The sequence below is a fragment of the Empidonax traillii genome, unplaced genomic scaffold, assembly GCF_003031625.1.
Source record: "Empidonax traillii isolate 1590-97213 ecotype Southwest subspecies unplaced genomic scaffold, ASM303162v1 scaffold1401:size261456, whole genome shotgun sequence".
Classification (NCBI taxonomy): domain Eukaryota; kingdom Metazoa; phylum Chordata; class Aves; order Passeriformes; family Tyrannidae; genus Empidonax; species Empidonax traillii.
The window spans coordinates 115,894-133,711 of NW_020956594.1; the positions used below are offsets into that span (position 1 = coordinate 115,894).

The window sequence follows — 17,818 nt, forward strand, 5'->3', positions numbered from 1 at the left end:
CACAGATATTGGTTTATTACTAATTAAAAAAAAAAAAAAAAAAAAAAAAAAAGCCCAGTTGTGCCCTTTCCATGCATTAAAGTGCATTAAGTGACCATTTTTAAAGCAGGCCAGAAAGTCCCTTTGAAGTTGGTCCCTAAGCACTGCAGTAGCATTTGTAGTGGTACAAGTGGTGTGTTCCAGAGGGCCTGTCCCAGCCCACCACGGCGGAATTCCATGAATTGTTGGTGGAATACGTGTTTGAGCTCAAAGGGATAAGACAGTGAAGCCCAGGACAGCCCTGTTCTCGTGCTGAGGACAGACATTACCTGCTGACGCTGTCCCACAACCACACACTTGTTCCCATGGCCCCAGAGAGACTCTCCGCAGGCTTCCAGAGTTTCCCAGTTGAGATAATTTGGACGTGGATTCCCTTAACGTGCAGTGTAGCATCACTTCATGGAGGAGAGCTGTTTGTTAAAGCTAAAAACACCCATTTCCAAAGGCCCAGCACCTCGCAGCGAGTTTCCTAGGAAAAGGCCAATTTATTCTTCATCATCATCATCATCATCCTCATCTTCATAGTAGCGATTCCTTTTGATCTGCTCTTCCACGGACAGATCCTCCACGTCGTCGCCCTCCCAGAACCCCACGTCTTGGGATTTGCGGTTCTGGTTCGGGGACGCCTCCTTGGCGCTCACGACGCTGCCCAGGCTGGAACGTTTGGGAGAGTTCGGCTCGAGGAGTTCTTCGTTTGGGATTTCCGGCTCTTCCGCGGGGTGTTCCTCCTCGTCCGTCTCTGCACCCACCTGGCCGTTCTCCACAACGCCGTGCTCCGCTGTCCTGACACCACGCGGTCCCTGCTCTTCCTCCGCTTTTCTCTCCTCGGGGTTCTGGGTGTTCCTGCGCTCAACCTTCTTTTCCTTCGGCTTTTTCTCCGCCACGACCTCTCTCTCCAGTTCCTCCCCCTTTTTCAGGGCGTCCCTCTCGGCCTTGGGAGGAGAGGGCGAGTTCTCTGCTTTGTGGCCCTTCACAGACACCGTTCTGAACGAGGCCGCCACCGTGAAGGGGCGGCTCCGCTCCTTCAGCGAGGAAGATCTTCTCAGCTTCTTGAGATCCAGGTCCACGTCCTCCTGCCCGTCCGGCTTGGAAACCTCCTCCTCCGGGGGCCACTTGGGTTTGAGTACTTTGATGCCCTCCTCTAAGGCACTTCCTTGGATGCTCTGGTCAGAGGGAGGGGGCCAGGCGATCCTGAGCTTTTTCGTTTCCGCCGGTCTCTCTTCTCTTTCAGGCACAGCCGAGGCTTTCGCTTCCATAGTCGCTGCCAGAACCCCCACTTTTGCAATCGGGGCGTCCTCCACTCCGGGGCTCTGCGGAGCCTCTGTTGCGTTCGCCCCAGGGACGTTTTTTTCCAGGGATTCCTCACATTCCGCTTTGCCTGCCCACAACTCCTTGTGCTGTTTGTGCCCAAAGCCCTCGTCGTAGTTGCCCTTGGATTTGAAGAGCTGGTTGAAGTGGGGTTTGCAGTAGATGTTGCCCCGCAGCGACGCGTACGTCCCGAGGCTGGGCAGGAAACACAGAGTCAAACACTAGAGCTCACCAGCACAGGCCTCTGCTTCAGCTGTGTCACTGAAGAGATTCAATCCCACCCTTCCAACACGCTCAGAACACGCTCACAGCCCTCGGGGTTCGCATTCCCTATGGCTCTGTCCAAGGATTCGGGAGGAAGTTGGACATGCTATTTCCCACCCCCCCTAAAATTACAGGAAGAGTTTAAAAACTGCATCAAAGTGCAAACACCACTGGCAGAGCATTACCACTCCTGTGGTGGCCTCCAACCCGAGCAGCAGCGAGGGGAAAACACTTCCCAGGCGCTTCCAGAGGGAGCAGGGCGGGTACCTGAGCTTGCTGTTGCAGTAGGAACAGCGGAAGCAGCTGATGTGAAACACCTGCTGGTTGGCAAAGAGCCTTTCCATGGGGTACACGGTCTTCTGGCACCCAACACAGGTCTCCTTCATTGGCAACTGGAATTTCTGCAGGAAGGAGAGAAAGCCCGTGAGAGCTGGAAAACGCGTCAGGTGCCGGGGGCTCGGCCTGGGTTCCCCCACGGCCTCCCCAGCCCTCCCGAGCTGCAGAGAGTCATTGCAGTGGGCTCTGGTGGGCAACGAGGGAGGAAGAGGCCACGACAGACCCACGGGACTGCTGTGGCTTGACAGAGAGCCAGGGTTTCACCCCAGTGAGTTCCACAGCTCCACTTGAGCAACAGCCGGGAGAGAACAATGAAAATACCAGAGCTGAGCCAGTTCCCAAAAAGCTCTGCAACCTCTTCCTGCAACCTCAGCTTCTCTTGATAGGAAAATGATGAAACATTCGATTCCAGTCAGTATGAGACTTACCAAGAGAATAAAAATAGTGCAGAAAAACCTGAATCCTGGAATGGTTTGGGTTGGAAGGTGATCATCCAGTTCCAACCCCCCTGCCGTGGGCAGGGACACCTTCCACTAGAAGAGTGTTGCTCCTTGGAATCCGTTAACCCTGGCCAAGGGGGAAGGTGCTTTGCAGGAAAAATTAAACAACAGAGTTGAAAGACTGGCAGGTTGGAGGCTGCACCTTGATTACAACTAATTTAGCAGCCGGGGAGGCTCCACACCCTGGGCAGACACACTCATAGTGGGGCTTTCCTCTGACAAAGAATTACCTCCTACCGACTTACAAAAACCTTTAAGGGAAAATCTGATGGCTAAAGAAAAAAAAAAAAAACAAAAACCAAAACAGGAAGGTCACAGGAAGACATAATCACAGCAATTTATTTATAACAGTCTAGAAACAATGGGTAGCAATGAAAGTTACGGTGCGAGGGGGCAGATTGCTGAAGACAGAGCCATAAAGTTTGCTGTCAATTTAAACTCCATTTTAAATGGTATTTCAGGCCTTCAAGGCATTGCCTGAGGTTGCAGTGGATTAAAGTTCTGATTACAACAGCTTGGCCTCACAAAACTCTCCCTGAAAGGCTTCGTTTGCCACCACGGCCTGGGGTTTGGCAACCCTGATGGAGGGCCCTGGCACGTCCTCCTGCAATCACACCCCCACCCAAGGAGAGGAACTTACTTGCACTTACAATGTGCCCTATGTCTGTGGAGAGGCGTTTTGGGGTGTGAAGAGACAGGAATTCCTTTCCAGGATGCTACAAAAAGGAGCTACAGGAGGAAGGTGAGGCCCAATAAATATGAATTAAAAAAAAAAGCCTCGAGAGAAAGCTGAGAGTTGAGCTCACATTAGGAGGGAAGCAGAAGGCAGGAGGAGAGGTTAGGAACCGAGAACAGGAGACAGAAGCTGGAAGAGACAAATAGGAACCTTGGATGAATAAACAGCAGCTGGGTTTCTATCTCACAGTGCAGCATCTAAAGCAGTAACAAGGCAAAAGGCTAAAAATGGCTCTAATAATATAAAGAGAGCAGAGGGGACCAGGACATGCAGGTTCTGTGCAACAGGCTGAGATCACACAACTCCTCCAGGCAGCTCCAGTCCCCCCACCCTGGCATTCCCCACCCCAGCACGCTGGGAAGCCACATCTCCCTGATCTCTGAGGTCAGTGCTGTTCCTCCCAAAGATGGGGGAAAACAACAAAAGCCCAGTTGTTTCCTCAGGAGCGAGCCAGGAAGTCTGTGGCAGCCCAGGGAACCGGCATCCCAACTCCAGACACAGCCCATGTGACGGGGAACTGCAGCGTGATCAGAGCGTCCAGCGCTGCCATTTGTTGTCTAATCAGATTAACAAACACATTCCTGTCCCAAACTTCTCCATCTGCCTTATCGCTCCCCTGAAGAAATTGGAACATCAAAGACCCCTCAGAAAGCCAACACAACAGTGCCCTTCTTACTGTCGAGTCGCTCCCAGTTGCGGCTCCCTCGGGAGCTGATGGAAGGGGAGGGTGCAAAGCCACGACTCCCAGCGGGCTGGAGGCTCTGAAGATCCTTCCCAGCAGCTCAGGGCCCATCTCTGGGAGCACTGACAAGCCCTGCCACCACCACCACCACCACCCCCTGCTCAGCCCCTTCTCCCAGACAGTGAAGAGGAGCAGAGTCTGCCACGGGGGGGGCTGTGGAACAGCAACAAGCGACTCCCAGCCCGGGAGGAAAACGCCCTTTCGAGGTGTTTCCCATCCTGAACTCAGGTTCCCTCACAAACACAGTTATCCATCCATTACTGCCAGACCTCTGTGCCCACACTGAGGCTTTCCCAGCATTAAACAGGGTGGTTTGAACCCCCCCCCCTCAATGTCTGAGACTAAAGAGCTGCGTTACCTTCACGGCTTTGGGTGGGGAGGTGTCTGCCTGGCCAGCCCTGGCACTGGGGCTCTGCTGCTTTGAGCTGACAGCTCTCTGAGCTTCTGCCTCGCTCTCCGAGTTCTGTCCAGCTGAGGGAGAAAAGGCAATTACAGTGGGCTTTAAAGCAGGGGCAGCTTGTGCTCCCCAGGCCCACCAGAGCATTAGTCTGGGTTAAAAGGTGAGGAAGCTACGCTGAAAAGAGCTCAGTCAGAGCAAACGGGAGTTACAAATGTCTTAACATTATTACAACTGCAAAAAAAACTTCTTAACGTGAAGAAATTGTTATAAAGCCTGAGTTAGGCACGGAGCAGATCCTCAGCACGGGACAGTTTGTGTTAGTGAACCATTTGATGGGGCTGAGCTGAAGCATCTTCCACCCCCCCTCCCTCCCTCGAGCTGTGTGCTCACCATGGCCATCCTCCAGCACACCAGAGTGCAGAGACGAGCTGTTCCCATCTACAGAAACCTGCAACAGAAGGAGACAATGAGCACATCCAGCCCCCTGAGGTCTGAACAACCCCCCCCCCCCCAGGCAGTCTGTGAGCCCTGGGACAGGGACTGACCTGAGGGGGCTCAGGGAGGGACTCGCTGTGTTTTCTGTCAGGCACAAGGAGTGTCCACAACATCAGTCCTGGCTACAGGGCAGCCAAGCTCAGAACTGCACAGCTCTTGCAATACTCAGATCATCTGTCAGGGCTCTCTCACACACAAACATCGTGTTCCTAAAAAGTTTCAGACACTAAACAGACTCACAGAATTGGCTTAGGTTGGAAAAGACCTTTAAGATCATCGAGTGCACCCCTGAACCAAACATGTTACAGGTAAAGCCCTTGATGTATAGTTCTTTATTAAACTTGGCACTATTGCTATTAAATCAAATAGTTTTAAGTAGCTACCCCGAGGACCTAAAGCACCGTAACAAGATTAACCAAATCATCACTAATTCACTCTAATGGTTGAAAAGTCCACTGCAAGCAACTGAAATTTGCAAATTAGCGAGTTCAGGGGAAGGCAAATGACAGCTCTTAACACACTCTGGGTCTGCTGGGGAGAAAAAAGCAGCGCTGTAACCCGGAGTGGTGGGCAGATAATTCACCTGGGACGGGGAATGAGAGGTTATTGAGAGGCTGGGACAGTCACACCCGTCTGGCCTTGCAACCTTCACAGGGGCAGCGTGAAAAGTGAGGGGACAGCTCAGGAGTGTCCTTTGTTTCCATCTCATCTTGGCTCCTGACAGTAACGACCCAGCAGCTCTAATTAGGCTCATTTCCAGAGTTCATCATCCCCTTCCAAAGGACAATCCTGGCTCCCCGTGTCCCCTTCAGGTCCTCCCTGCACCCAGACACCTCCACAAGCAACTCAGTGCAAGGATCTTTATTCAGACCTTCCATTCACGAGGGGAAGGGGGCAGAGACTCTGATTTAATTCTGATTTAACAGGTGCTCTTTCAATTAACTCACCTCTGAACACGGAGCAGCCCCGGCAGTCGGAGCTGAAGCCGCTCAGCTGTCAGGGAGGAACAGCTGAGAGAGCCAGGATTTGGCCCCTTGCCCAAGGAAGGCTGGAAAGCTCTAAAAGCCCTCCTGGCATTAGGCTGCCACGTGTTCAGCCTGGCTGCCATGCACAGTACCCCAATTATTATTCAGCTGCTTTTATCCCGTCTGCCCTCCCCGCTCCAGGGCACAAATGCTCGGGGCCAATTCACAGAGTCTCAGTTTACAGCTGAAGCTCAAAACCAGGAGCAAACCCAAGCTGCCATTCCCAGTTCCCTTAAAACTGAGCCACTCAAATGCAGGAGAAACAGTGACAAACTCGTGTCACACAAAGCTCCTCCTGCTTTGTTTGTTGTTTTTTTTTTTTTTCTGGTGTAGATTCTTTTTGTTTATTAAAAAAAAAAAAATCACAAGACAAAAACCTACCAAAAACTACCAACAAAACAAATACCTGGCTGTGAACCATCTTTTCACAGTGAGGGAACAGGACACAAAAAAGCCTTTAGGTGATTTCATCAGAGTCAACAATAAAGCCAAAAACCCTACCAGAACAAATGAGAAAAACCACAGAAGCATCAAGGGATTTGGCACAGGGAATAGTTTGGGTTGGAAGGGACCTTAAAGATCATCCAGTGCCACCCCCTGCCACGGGCAGGGATGCCTTCCACCAGCCCAGGCTGCTCCAACCTGACCTGGGACACTTCCAGGGATCCAGGAGCAGCCACAGCTTCTCTGCCCAACCTGTGCCAGGGCCTGCCCACCCTCCCAGGGAGGAATTTCTTCACTGAAAAATACCCAGAAGGATGAGATTGAAGGGCTCTGCTGCACTACAGACATGTCACAGCTGAGAAGACAGAGAAACTCTCCAAGAAAACTTCTCTCTAGACATTCTCTTCCACAGAGAATCACTGGCCTATAACTCAGAGACAGCCTAAAAGGAATGACTGAAAATTAAAATTAAGAATCAGGAATTCTGCAGGACTGTAACTCCTCTGGACCAGCTGCTCACGTTCAGTCCTGGATGGGCCCGTGGAATGTGGAGCCAGCACATCAGCTGCGCTTCCACAACTATTTCCACTTGCACTGAAGCCCCTGACCTCCACCAGCACACACATCTTACCTTCTCCCCATCCTGACAGGAACTGGAGTCCTCACTTGGTGCCACATTCTCCTTCTGCCCACATCTGTAATTCTTGAGTTCACTCTCACTGGCTTGAATCTCACTCTATAGGATAAAGCACTGGAATGGTGACAGGTTCTTCTCCCCTTGGAAAAACACTTGCCTCCTATTTTTCTCAAAGTGTTTTAAAAAAAAAAACAAACCTGTTTTTCTAGTATTTGAGGTGATAATTCAGGGAAGGGCCATAAAAATCCACAGACACTTGGGAAGTGACACATCCTAATGAGGGGAAAGGATTGGGCTGCAGGATTTTGCTGTGCCCCTCGGAGGGCACACCAGTGTTGGCCTTAACAACCCTTCCAAATTCCTCTTTAAAACCAGCTCTTAAATCCCCTGCCCAGTCCACACCTCCCTCTTCCAGAAATGTTAACTTTTCCCTGGGAATGGCAAGTATTTCCAGACAAGCACTACCTAAAGCTGCCAAATAAGGCTTGACATGAAAGCAAATCCCACTTCTGCTCCAGTTCAAGTCAAAACCCTTCGTTTTTGTTCTTGACAGACTCGACTGAAGATTTTCACAGAAGAATCTTTCAGACTTCAAAAGAGATAAAATCCAGTGAAACCTCGTGTTTCCTGCCTTGCCACAGGGCACAAGATCAGTGGGAGCCTCGTGCCTTTCACGAGGCATCTCCTGTGTGTGACGTGAGAGAGGAGCAGCCACCTGCCAGCACCAGCACCTCGCTGGGATCGGGAACAATCTGCACGGAACCAGCCACGTCCAAGAGGTTTGTAAGGAATTTTAGTGCTGCCTAGACCTCCAGCTCTGCTGTCCAGCAGCTCTCCCTCCCCTCCCTGCACCCCTTGCAGGGCACAGAACTGCTTCTATCTCACCATCAGTTTGAATCCAGGCCTAATTCCACCACAGTGCCCTAAAACAGAGGGGAGAGGGACAGCATAGACACCACACATCCATTCCAGGAGAGCCCTGGGTGCTTTCCCAGCAGGGCAGGAGAAGATCCCAGGGTTAGGGCAGCTGTTGGAGCACTGGCACTGCCAGCACTGGCCTCAGGAATCCTCCTTTGCTCTGCTTTACTCGGCCCTTGTCCACGTGCCAGGCCAACATGGGCAGGGATTCCTCCCAAGTGGGGCATCCTGAGAGCATCAGGATGGACTGGCACCAAACCCAGAGCTCTGGGGGGCTGCAGACAGGAGCCTCAGGAGAAGGGGCAGATCTCCTGCCTTTGGGATGGAATTTCAGTGGCCCAGCACCACCACCCTGAGCCCCAACCTGGAGGAAAAGGCCTCAGCAAATGAACCCAGGCAAGGCACGGGGCGCAGGAATCAGCAATTAGGTTAATCAGATTTGCTGCACTGGCTGCAAGGACTTTCCATTCATGCAGGGAAATTTTTTACTGGGCTCCCCTCCCACAGCTGGAGAATCAGAGCCACAGGCAGATGAAATTCAGGAATCATTGTAGCTGAGGCTCTGCCCCTCCAAAAACAACAGCTAACAAAAGCTGAGGTTCCTGAAACCTCCTCAGCTGCAACGCTTCATTAACTGGGAAACTTTCAACATTATTCCAGGAAGATGCAAATATACTTATTTCTTCCTGCAGGCAACTCTTGATCCCAGGGGCACAGAGTTAGTTTAAAAAAAAAAAAAAAAGCAAAACAGAAAAAACGATGGCATTTGTCCTCAAGCAGCCTGGTTTCCATAAGATCTTCCTCCCAGTCTCAGCCTGGGACAAAAACTCCCTTCCAGCCAAGCCAAAAGCAGACTTACCATGGGAGTGAGGGCTGAGGAGCTGCCCTGCTTGGACACAGCTGCCTGGTACTTGGCCAGCCTGTCCTTTATGGATGTCTCTGTCAAACGAGGCAGGTCCAGGCTCCTCCTGCTCTCTGCCTTGTCCAAGCTCAGTCCTGGGATGGTCTCTACAAGATGCCCTGGTGAAAAAAAAAGAAAACCCACATGAATAATGGGCAGTTTTCAGGCTGCACTTCCTTCCATTTTTTAGGAAGGGCAGGAGTTATTTCCCGGAGTCCCTGAGGCTGGAAAAGCCCCCCAGGACCCTCGAGCCCAACCTGTGCCGGATTCCCACCCCAGAGCACGGAGGAACCTCTCCCTGGACTGTATCCAGCAGATTTACTTTATAAACTTTAAAAAAATCCACTCCCCCCAAGCCCGAGGCCAGCCCGGAGTTCCCCTGACCTGCGGGCCCGTGGCTCCTCTCGGCCTGTCCCGCGTCGCAGTCCTCGGAGGAGCCGCTGTTCTCCGACACCCTCCTGCCCAGCGCCGTCCTGCGGGGCTCCCTGGGCACCTGCTGGGGACAGAGCCACCCCTCAGCCGCCTGGGCACCCAGGGCTCGCCGGGGGCGGGGGGTAATCCCTTAAGAGGCCCAGGTGTCACTTGCAAATCTGCTTTGCCGGAACAAACAAGCGGAGCAGGTGACGTCTTATTTAACCAGCACAAAGTTTGATCACAGAATACCTGACCCCTCCGTCACCTGGGAGACACTTTTCCCCGGAGAGGTCACCCGGTGGCCTCTCTGAGAGCTCCTCCTGGTTGGAAAGGAGCAGCGGGACCGGGGTTTCCAGGTGGAGTTTTGGAACTCGCGCCGTTTCTGTTGCTCGAGGTCGTTTCAGGGAGATCTAAAACCAGGTGAAGGACGAAAGGAGAAGCCACCCAGAATCTGCACCGATTTTCAGCCACAGGAAAAGCAATCCAGAGTATTGGAATAAACGTTATCTCAAGTTACCCGGTTTGATTTGGACGCTTCATGCATTTGGTACCGAATAATTCCCTAATTAGGTCTGATAAGGCTGAAGCTTAAGCAGGAGAGCTAAATAGTAGAGATAAATATTCTCAGATCTCCAGGATAATCACTCCCTGCCAGGCTGCAGAGCTGGACAGGGTGTCCTGCAGCACCACACAGATGCTCTGGCTGCCTCAATCAGATTTTTTGCTTATTTGTTGAGACCAACTCCCCAGAATCTAAATCTCAGTAAAAGAAACCGCGAACAGAAGTTTCCACAGCTTTGATAAAAGCTCCTGAGCACAGAGTTCAGTTGGACTCCACCAAGGTGGGGCTGTTTTCACAGCTGAAAGTCAACCCATAAAATCCTAGAAGGTGCTGGATTCTTTTTGTTGCCTCCCCAGGAAGAGTTAAATCACAGTTGGAAATTCAGGCTGAGGCTGATGCAGGGGGAAAAGGCAGGTTTGGCAAGATGCTCCAACCACACATTCCCCCCCCCCCCACTTCCACTTCCAATGAGTTTCATATTTGCTGCTCACCAAACTGAAGGAAATTCCAAAGTTTATTTTAACACTGCACTGTAAGATAATCACTGGGAAAAAAAAAAAAAATAAAAAATCAGGCTGCTTTCCATGCAAACAGCAGCTTCACCAGGAAAGGAAAACGCAGCTGGAAAAAACCCTCTTTTTCCATTAGGATGGGAAATAGTTTCTATTTCTGTGGTTTAGGGCTTTGGTAACTTTTCTTACTGGAAAAGAGCTTTAGCTCTGACAAGTCTTTTCCTTCCATTGATAGGCTGGGGCTGGGAGTGCCTGCACTTGTAAGGACTTGCAGATTCCTCATGAGGAGTGAAAACTCCTCTTAAATGATCCCTATTCAGCCAGGGTCCCCTTCCCTGTCACCCCGAGTCCAGGCTTCTTGCAGCTCACAAATTTGGGGTTCAAAGGAGTGCAGGAGGAAAAGTTCAGCTGAAGAGTGAGCTCAGGAGTGCTCCAACTGCATCAGCTCCTCCTCCTGCCCTTGCCCACCTTTTGTTAGAGGTCAGGGGTATTTGAATAAACCTCCAAATATTCAGTAAATCTATAAATACATTAAGGTTTTATATCAGCAGTTTTGTGCTGGGGATGAAAAAAGCAGAGTAAAAGGAAAAAAGAAGCTCAGCAGGGGGAAGATGAGGGAGTTTCCCCATCCCAACCCATGGGCTGAGCAGCCTGGAGACGACAACTCCAGAAACGCTGCAGATCTGCTGCTCTTCCTCCTCCCCTGATCTCCCCTGGCTGTGCTGCCACTGCCACTTCCAGGAGGAGCCCTTGGAACGTCAGGGCTTCCACCAGCCCCAGTCAGGCTGAACTCCAGGCTGCCGTGCCTGCCCCTAATGGGATCAGAGCAGTTTGTTCCCACGAAAAGGCAATAAAGGAAGATCTGCCACCTATCTATTGCAGAGGGCAGAGCAAGAGCTGAGTGAAGAAAGGAACAAAAGAGGGAGGGTTCTGCTTATAAACCTGAAAACGAGAGTAGGTTTGTTTAGAGTGGGAGGTGGAATCAGGAAACCCAGGCTCTAATCTGGATTCCTGCCCCAGAACCTGCCCAGTGACCAGGAAAGTCCATTTACTGCTGCAGTCACATGGTGCTGGTTTAGTCCACACAGATGTTCAGCCGGCAGAGCTCTGACAGCATTTACACCTGGAGTAAATTCCAAGGAAAACCGCCCTCCCTCAGCTGAACTTGCAGCTGGGCTCGGGAATCACAAAGGCATTTCCCACCCAAACCACCCCACGGAGCCCTGCTCAGGAAAAGCCTCAGGAAAGAAGTGGAAGAGGCCACTGCAGAGCTGCAGTTGGGCCACACTCACACCGGGGCTGTGGTGGCTTCCACTCCACTGACCCAGATCTGCAGTGCCAGCTCCCCTCACTGTCATGTCACAGGGCATGACATCACCCTCCTGCCCTCAGATCAATTCCCAGAACCAGGAATCCAGCTCCAAAGACACCCCTTCCCCCTCACGGCCCTCAGCATCACCATTAAAGAGTAACAGATTAACCTGGAACAGGAATTTTTGAACCCAGCCTGACCAGTTCCATCCCTCCTGGATGGCGATTGCTGTGTTCCAGCTGGTTCTTAACAACGCCCGAACTACCAAACTTGACAAACCATCGGTTTCACATTCACTCAGCTCCAACACAGTTTATTCCCCGGGGGCCGAGACGGAGTTACTGGAAGCCCATCTGCAGAATTCCAGTGGAATCCTGAGCGATGAATCCTTCGGGCGAGAGAGTTCAGGGAAGGGCTACGGGGACATCGCCCTCCCCGCGCGGGACAGGGTGGGCAGCTCTCACATCACGACAAAAGACTCCAAAAAATCCCGAGTTGTGAAACCACTCCACAAGAGACCCCAAACCTCGCTCCTCTGAGCCCGGAATCGCTGCCTGTTGGAAACAATTCTGCCCGAAATGTGTTTGTTTTGCTCAACGCTTCAAGAAAAAAAAAACCACCCGCAGCAGAACAAAGCCAGAAGGACGGGGGGAAAAACTATGAGGAAAATTGGAAAATCCAGCAGCATCGAGGCCTCGGGACCGTGTTTCAAGTCCCCAGCATATGCAACTCATTTCGGAGTTGAGCAATTCCCCCCCGGGGACACTCGGAGTCCGCAGGCGGGATCAGATTTCATGAGCAGTTGGAGGAAAAATGCGAGCCCTGAGCATTTGCAAGTCAAAACTAGTGAGGGCAGGAGCTGCTCTGGCCATCTCGGCTTCGTTTTCCCCCAGTGAGGGATTTTTTTTTTTAAGATAAGAAACATTTGTTAAGATCCAGAGATGAGGGAAGAAGCGAGGAGAAGATGGGAGAGTTCCACAATACATATTTATGTATATGTGTGTGTGTGTATGTATATATATATATATATATATATGTGATCCAGATATCAAAACCTCTCACTCCTCAGCGCTTCACCTTGACTGCTGAGCTCAGTTTCTTCTTCTTTCATATATATATATATAAATACATAAATATATATATATACACATACATATTTTGACACAATTCGTGCTCGTGTAACTCATCGCAGTCTTTCACGCAAGGCAGAAACAACCCCAAGCTTCATAAATTCCACTTTTTCCCTTCAACCGAGCCCTTCCGCAGGGAAAACAGTTTTACCCCGACCTGTCCCCAGCTCCGCTCGTCCCGCAGGAACTCGCGAGGCTGGGGGGTGAAGCTGTTTTGCCCCCACGGTGTGAGTTATTCACACCAGACAATGCACACGCTATTATCTGCGGGGCCAGCAGCCGGAGCCACTCCCTCCCGGGATTTTCCTGATTGCCCCTCCGGAGGCAGCAGCTCCAGCGGCTCCGGGATTCGCCACCCCTTACCTTGGGCTGGGGGGGCTCGCCCTTCTCGAACATCATCTTGAGCTTGCTCAGGGGCACGTTGTACTTCTCGATCCTGCCCAGCGGCTCCGCTCCCTCGCCGGCCTCGGGCTTCTCCGCTTCCCTGGGCTCTCGCACACAGTTTTCCATGTTGCCACCCTCCGCTGAGTGGATTCTGGGCTTCGAGCCGTCAGCCCCAGCCCCCGGGGATGGGGAAGGAGCGCGGCCGGTGCCGACCTTGTGCCGAACCTCAGCGCAGCCGCCCCGCAGCGATTCCCTCCCGGACTCCGCTCCCAGCGCCGGATTCTCCCACTTCTTCTTCAGCGCGCTCAGATTGCCCCTGGTGAAGTGAGGGGGCAGGTTTTCCGCGTTCTGCAAGGGACAAGGAGTTTAAAAGGCCGAGCTCTGGCGAGCGCTCCCCTTCCCATGCGGGGGAAGGCGAGGGCTCCGCTCCGCTCCCGCTCCCGGCCAGCTGTGAACAGTTCCAGCTGTGCCACATGGAGACACATCCAGGACAGGGAAGGAAGGAGGGGGGGAGAGGAGAAAAGTCAGGAAGTGAGCAAACAGGATGGCCTTATAAGGCAAAAGGGAGTCGAACCCGAGGGGTTAAATTCCACACAAAAGGCTTGAATCCACATATGAAGGAAATGGGACCCGAATCCACACGGGGAGGGAACGGGACACAAGCGGCCACAGGGGAGGGCCCGGTGCTGCAGTGTCTTCAACAATCACCAGCCCTTCCCAAAGCTACAGATTAGTTCTCAGAAACCACTCCATCCCTGGAGTTCTGTATTTCTGCTCCCAGGTTACGGCAGCACTGGAATTACGAGGGATCTGAGCAGGATTTCACAGCCCCCCCCCCAGCCCAAGGCTCCAGCCAAGCCCCCACAACAAACATACTCCCGCTCCTCTTCGGAAAGAACCAGTAATTTGTTGGGGATTTTCCTTCTGTTCCGCTCAGCCCACTGAAAGCTCTGACAGGGACAGGCACAGGAGTGACAAAAACACACCTCACCCCCTCCAGGGAGCACCTGGAGCAGCATCACCTCCCATCCAAGTGCTTCCCAGGCCAATTCTGCTCCGAGCAGTTCCCCCTCCCCAGAGCAGCAGCCCAGCCCCTCTTTGGGTTCATCCAAATCCAGTACCTGCCACCATTGCATGATTCCTGCCTCTCCCTTACGGACACCACTCCAAACTCATTGCAAGTGGAGCAGGGCTGCAGGGCTTACAGGAATTAACTGGGATTAGCAGCTATATTGGGATTTAAGTCTCTCACCCTATTACTCTTGTGGTCACATTTTGAACGCTGCTTTGCAAATTGACTTGAATCCACCTACACTTCCAAAAAAAAATAATTATTAAAAAAAAAAAATCAGCGTGTTTGCTGATTCTATTGGAAGGAAAGTACCGAAATGATAAGGGAAGTGTTGTAATGGAACAGAAATACTGAAAACTGCACAGCAGGTTTCCATGGGAACACCTCTGGAGTCCCTGCACACTTCCCAACACGAGTCCCTCCTGCTTGGGATTTGCCTGTTCCCTGATGAGAGGGAGGTTGACAGACACCAGCACGAGCAGGGAAGGACATTTAAGACCCCAAAGTAATTTTTTTAGAATGCTTCCTTTATGCCACCTGTATCCCAAACAGCAAAAAGAGTGACTCCCCAAGAACTAAGGAAATTAAAGCAGCGACTTTCCAACAGATCCTGAAAACACTGGCAGTCCTTTCAAACAGGAATTACCCCCAGGGCCTGCTTGGGCAAAGCCCTGCAACCTCCCTGCCTGGCGTTCCAGCCAAGGTTCCCTGACCCCGGGACACCAAGTGCAAGGGAGGGAATGTGAGGCTGTAACAGAGCCAAAAAAGGTTGGGGCCGCCTCACCCAGGGCCACTTCCAGCCCTGCAAGTCACTTCAGAGCAGACCCCGCAGCTCTCCAAGACACACACGGATTTTAGGGAGGCTGGAGGCGTCTTTTGAGCACTTTCCAGTTTGGTTAAGAAGGGAAGAGGCACCACACAAGCGCCTCCAGCTAAGAACAGGAGGTGGGTGTTCATGGCTTGTGGTTAACTCAGTTTGCCTCTTGCTCAGGAGTGAACTGGTGATTCAAACAGAGCTTTGGGCCAGAAGCTTCATCTCCTTTCCTTCCCTCCACACTGGGGGAAGGTGTGGAGAACGAGGCAAACACTGTGCCCATGCCAAGTTCTCTGCAGGACACACGGCAGCAACCTGGATATTCCCAAAATCACCTGCCACAGCAACCTTCACACGGGTGACCCATCCTGACTGCAGGCTCTGCTCACTCCCAAGGAAACAAATACTCATGCAAACACTTACACTTCTTTTCTTCTCAGCAGTGGCTTCTTCAGCAGCTTTCTGATACCTTTGAGAGGGAGAAAAAAACAAACAAAAAATGACTTTTTTTGACTAGACTGAACACTCTTGAAAAGGCAGCTGGGATCTCACTCCCTGGATCTATCAACTAAAACCAGAGGCTGGACAAACAGCAGCAAACGACACAAAGCCAAGTGGCAGACACATTTTCAGTCATCCAGCTCACAGTAATAACACCCATTAATATTTCTCACTCCCTAAGCACTCTGATTCCCAAATAGAGACAGTTTACCTTGGAATAGCTGTATTGTTTCCGCCACCCAGCTGTCTGCTGTGCCCCCTTTGCAGGAATAACTCAGCTCTTTATCCAGCAGCTGCTGAACCAGAACAAATTCCAGCTTGGCATAGGCCAAAAAAACCTCCCTGAGTGCCAGTTGATTTTACTCTGTGGGCTGGAAGCTGCCCCCATTCAGCAGTTGCCTCCTGAGCAGCTGAGCCACGGTGGCAGCAGGAAGGGTAATCACAGCCCTCCCAAGATAAGCCACCCTGGATCATGAATCAAAGTCCCTTAAGGAGCTCTGGGGAACTCCCTGCAGTCTGCACGGGGTGGGGGGGGAGTCCCTCCACACTCCACCACGCAGGGGGACTGCACTTGGTGTCTGCACCGTGAAAATTAGGGACAAACATTGCCATTTTTAGGGAGGGCTCTGCTCCCCAGGGAGAAGGAACATCACCCACTGTCTGCCTGGGCAAAGGGTGTTTCTGTTTTCCTTATCTGTGGAATTCTGCCTTTGATGCAGCTGTGAGTGTGCTACGGGCTGCTGCCTCCCCTCTGATCCATGCAAACACACCCACCCGCCTCTCTGCACCAGAAAGGGTCCAAAATTCGAACAGGACACGCTGGGAAAGCGTTGCTGGGGAAAGAGGGATCAGTACTGGGAGAAGCAACGCAGAGGGACACGGGGATTAAGTCAAGCACCACCTGGAGAACACAGGAGGATTGAGGAGTGCCAGCCCAGCACAGGCCACTGTTTGAACCCCTCCTTGGTGCTGTTTGTCTGCCTGTGACCTGACAAAACTGATTGTGTGGGGATGGAAAAGAAAAAAAAAAAAAGAAATGCTTTCACACACAAATATTTGGGTAACAGCATTTAGAAAAGTGACACTCCTCCCTGCAGGTGTCGGGGCAGCAGAGCCAGGGAGCAGGACCCTGTTTTTCCAAGGAACTGACACTGCCTGTGCAGGGGGACAGTCCTTGATTAGGGAATAGCAGTTTGGATTACTCCCAGTAAGCCCTTTTCAGGGGATTATCAACATTTAGCAAGATGACCAGGTCCTGTAATCAAGCTCCAGCGAGTGAATAAATTACCTTAACGAGGCAGTGACAGCAAAGAGCTTCTCCCTGGGCCAGACACCCACAGAGGAGCTCGGAGCTGTGGATGTGCAATTATCCCTCTTTTACAGAGTTTCCCCCACACTCAAGACCCAAATATTCCTAAACTTTGCTCCATTATTAATGCAAGATCCCAGGAGACTCAGCTGGCCCAAATCCCATTGGAAGTCCCAGCTGCATCCTATATAATTCCTTAAGAAAATAAAAGCTTTTCCAGGAAACACATGCAGGTTCCCACCCCTCAGCTCTCTCAGTGTGCACAATATTTATGGTTTAACACTTCATCCATCTCTCAGAGGAAAGGCAAGGGGAATATTCCTCTTCCACCCAAGTCAGGGGAGGGTTAGGTTGGATTTTGGGGAAAGGTTCCTCCCCCAGAGGGTGGTCGGGCAGTGGGCACAGCTTCCCACATTCCAGTGCTCTGCCCCTCAACTCCAGATTGCAGTTGGTGGCGTGACAGGAAATGATCTGCTCTACCTTCCAACAGCAGAAAGAAGGTGTTCCAGTTCTGGCTGCTGAAACAAGGCAATGTCAGCAGGGAGAGCAACCTCTGCCCAGCACATCCTAAACCAGAAACCTCAGTGGCTCCAGCTCTGGGGTATTTTGAAGCAGCAAAGCAACTGTGAGCGCAGCAGCCCCTGCCCAAGGGAGCAGCTGTCCCCTCCCAGCCCCAGGGCACTCACTTGGAGAACCTCTCGGCCAGGGCCGAGGACTTGTTCCTGTTGACCAGGGAAAGCTCCTTGGCGGTGATTTTCAGAGACTGGGAGGCCCATTGCCTTCTGCTGAACGGGGAAGGCTCCATCTTCTCTCCCCAGATCCCTGCCAGGAGGAAGGAACGGTGTCAGCAGCAGGAAGGGTGAGCAGGGAAGAAGCTGCACGGAGCGATTCATTCCCGTCCCCACGCAGGTGCTCCCAGTTCCACCCGTCCTGACCCCGCAGGATCCCCTCCATCAGCTGCCTTAAAAGAGCCAGCAGATGACAATTATGATTCCCTCTGCAGATGCCATTGAGGTGGTGCCCTGATAAAGCCTCCAGCCACATCAGAGGGGGCGAGAGGGGC

General features: G+C 51.9%; 1 protein-coding gene across 2 annotated transcripts; it reads right to left on the reverse strand.

Annotated features, from left to right (window-relative positions):
• Window positions 1-301: 301 nt before the first annotated feature.
• On the reverse strand, window positions 302-17,573 carry LIMA1 (LIM domain and actin binding 1). 2 transcript variants are annotated; one of them, XM_027907104.1, is made up of 10 exons: window positions 17,442-17,573; window positions 15,369-15,414; window positions 13,039-13,407; window positions 9,159-9,238; window positions 8,704-8,869; window positions 6,921-7,025; window positions 4,716-4,773; window positions 4,284-4,396; window positions 1,879-2,012; window positions 302-1,542 (listed from the first exon to the last, which is right to left on the reverse strand). In XM_027907104.1, exons 1-10 carry the CDS (start codon window positions 17,558-17,560, stop codon window positions 525-527), a joined length of 2,208 nt encoding a protein of 735 aa, XP_027762905.1. In that variant the 5' UTR covers window positions 17,561-17,573; the 3' UTR covers window positions 302-524. The 2 variants fall into 2 exon arrangements, with proteins under 2 accessions (XP_027762905.1, XP_027762904.1); XM_027907103.1 differs by having other exon boundaries at window positions 9,159-9,241.
• Between the last annotated feature and the right edge of the window lie 245 nt (window positions 17,574-17,818).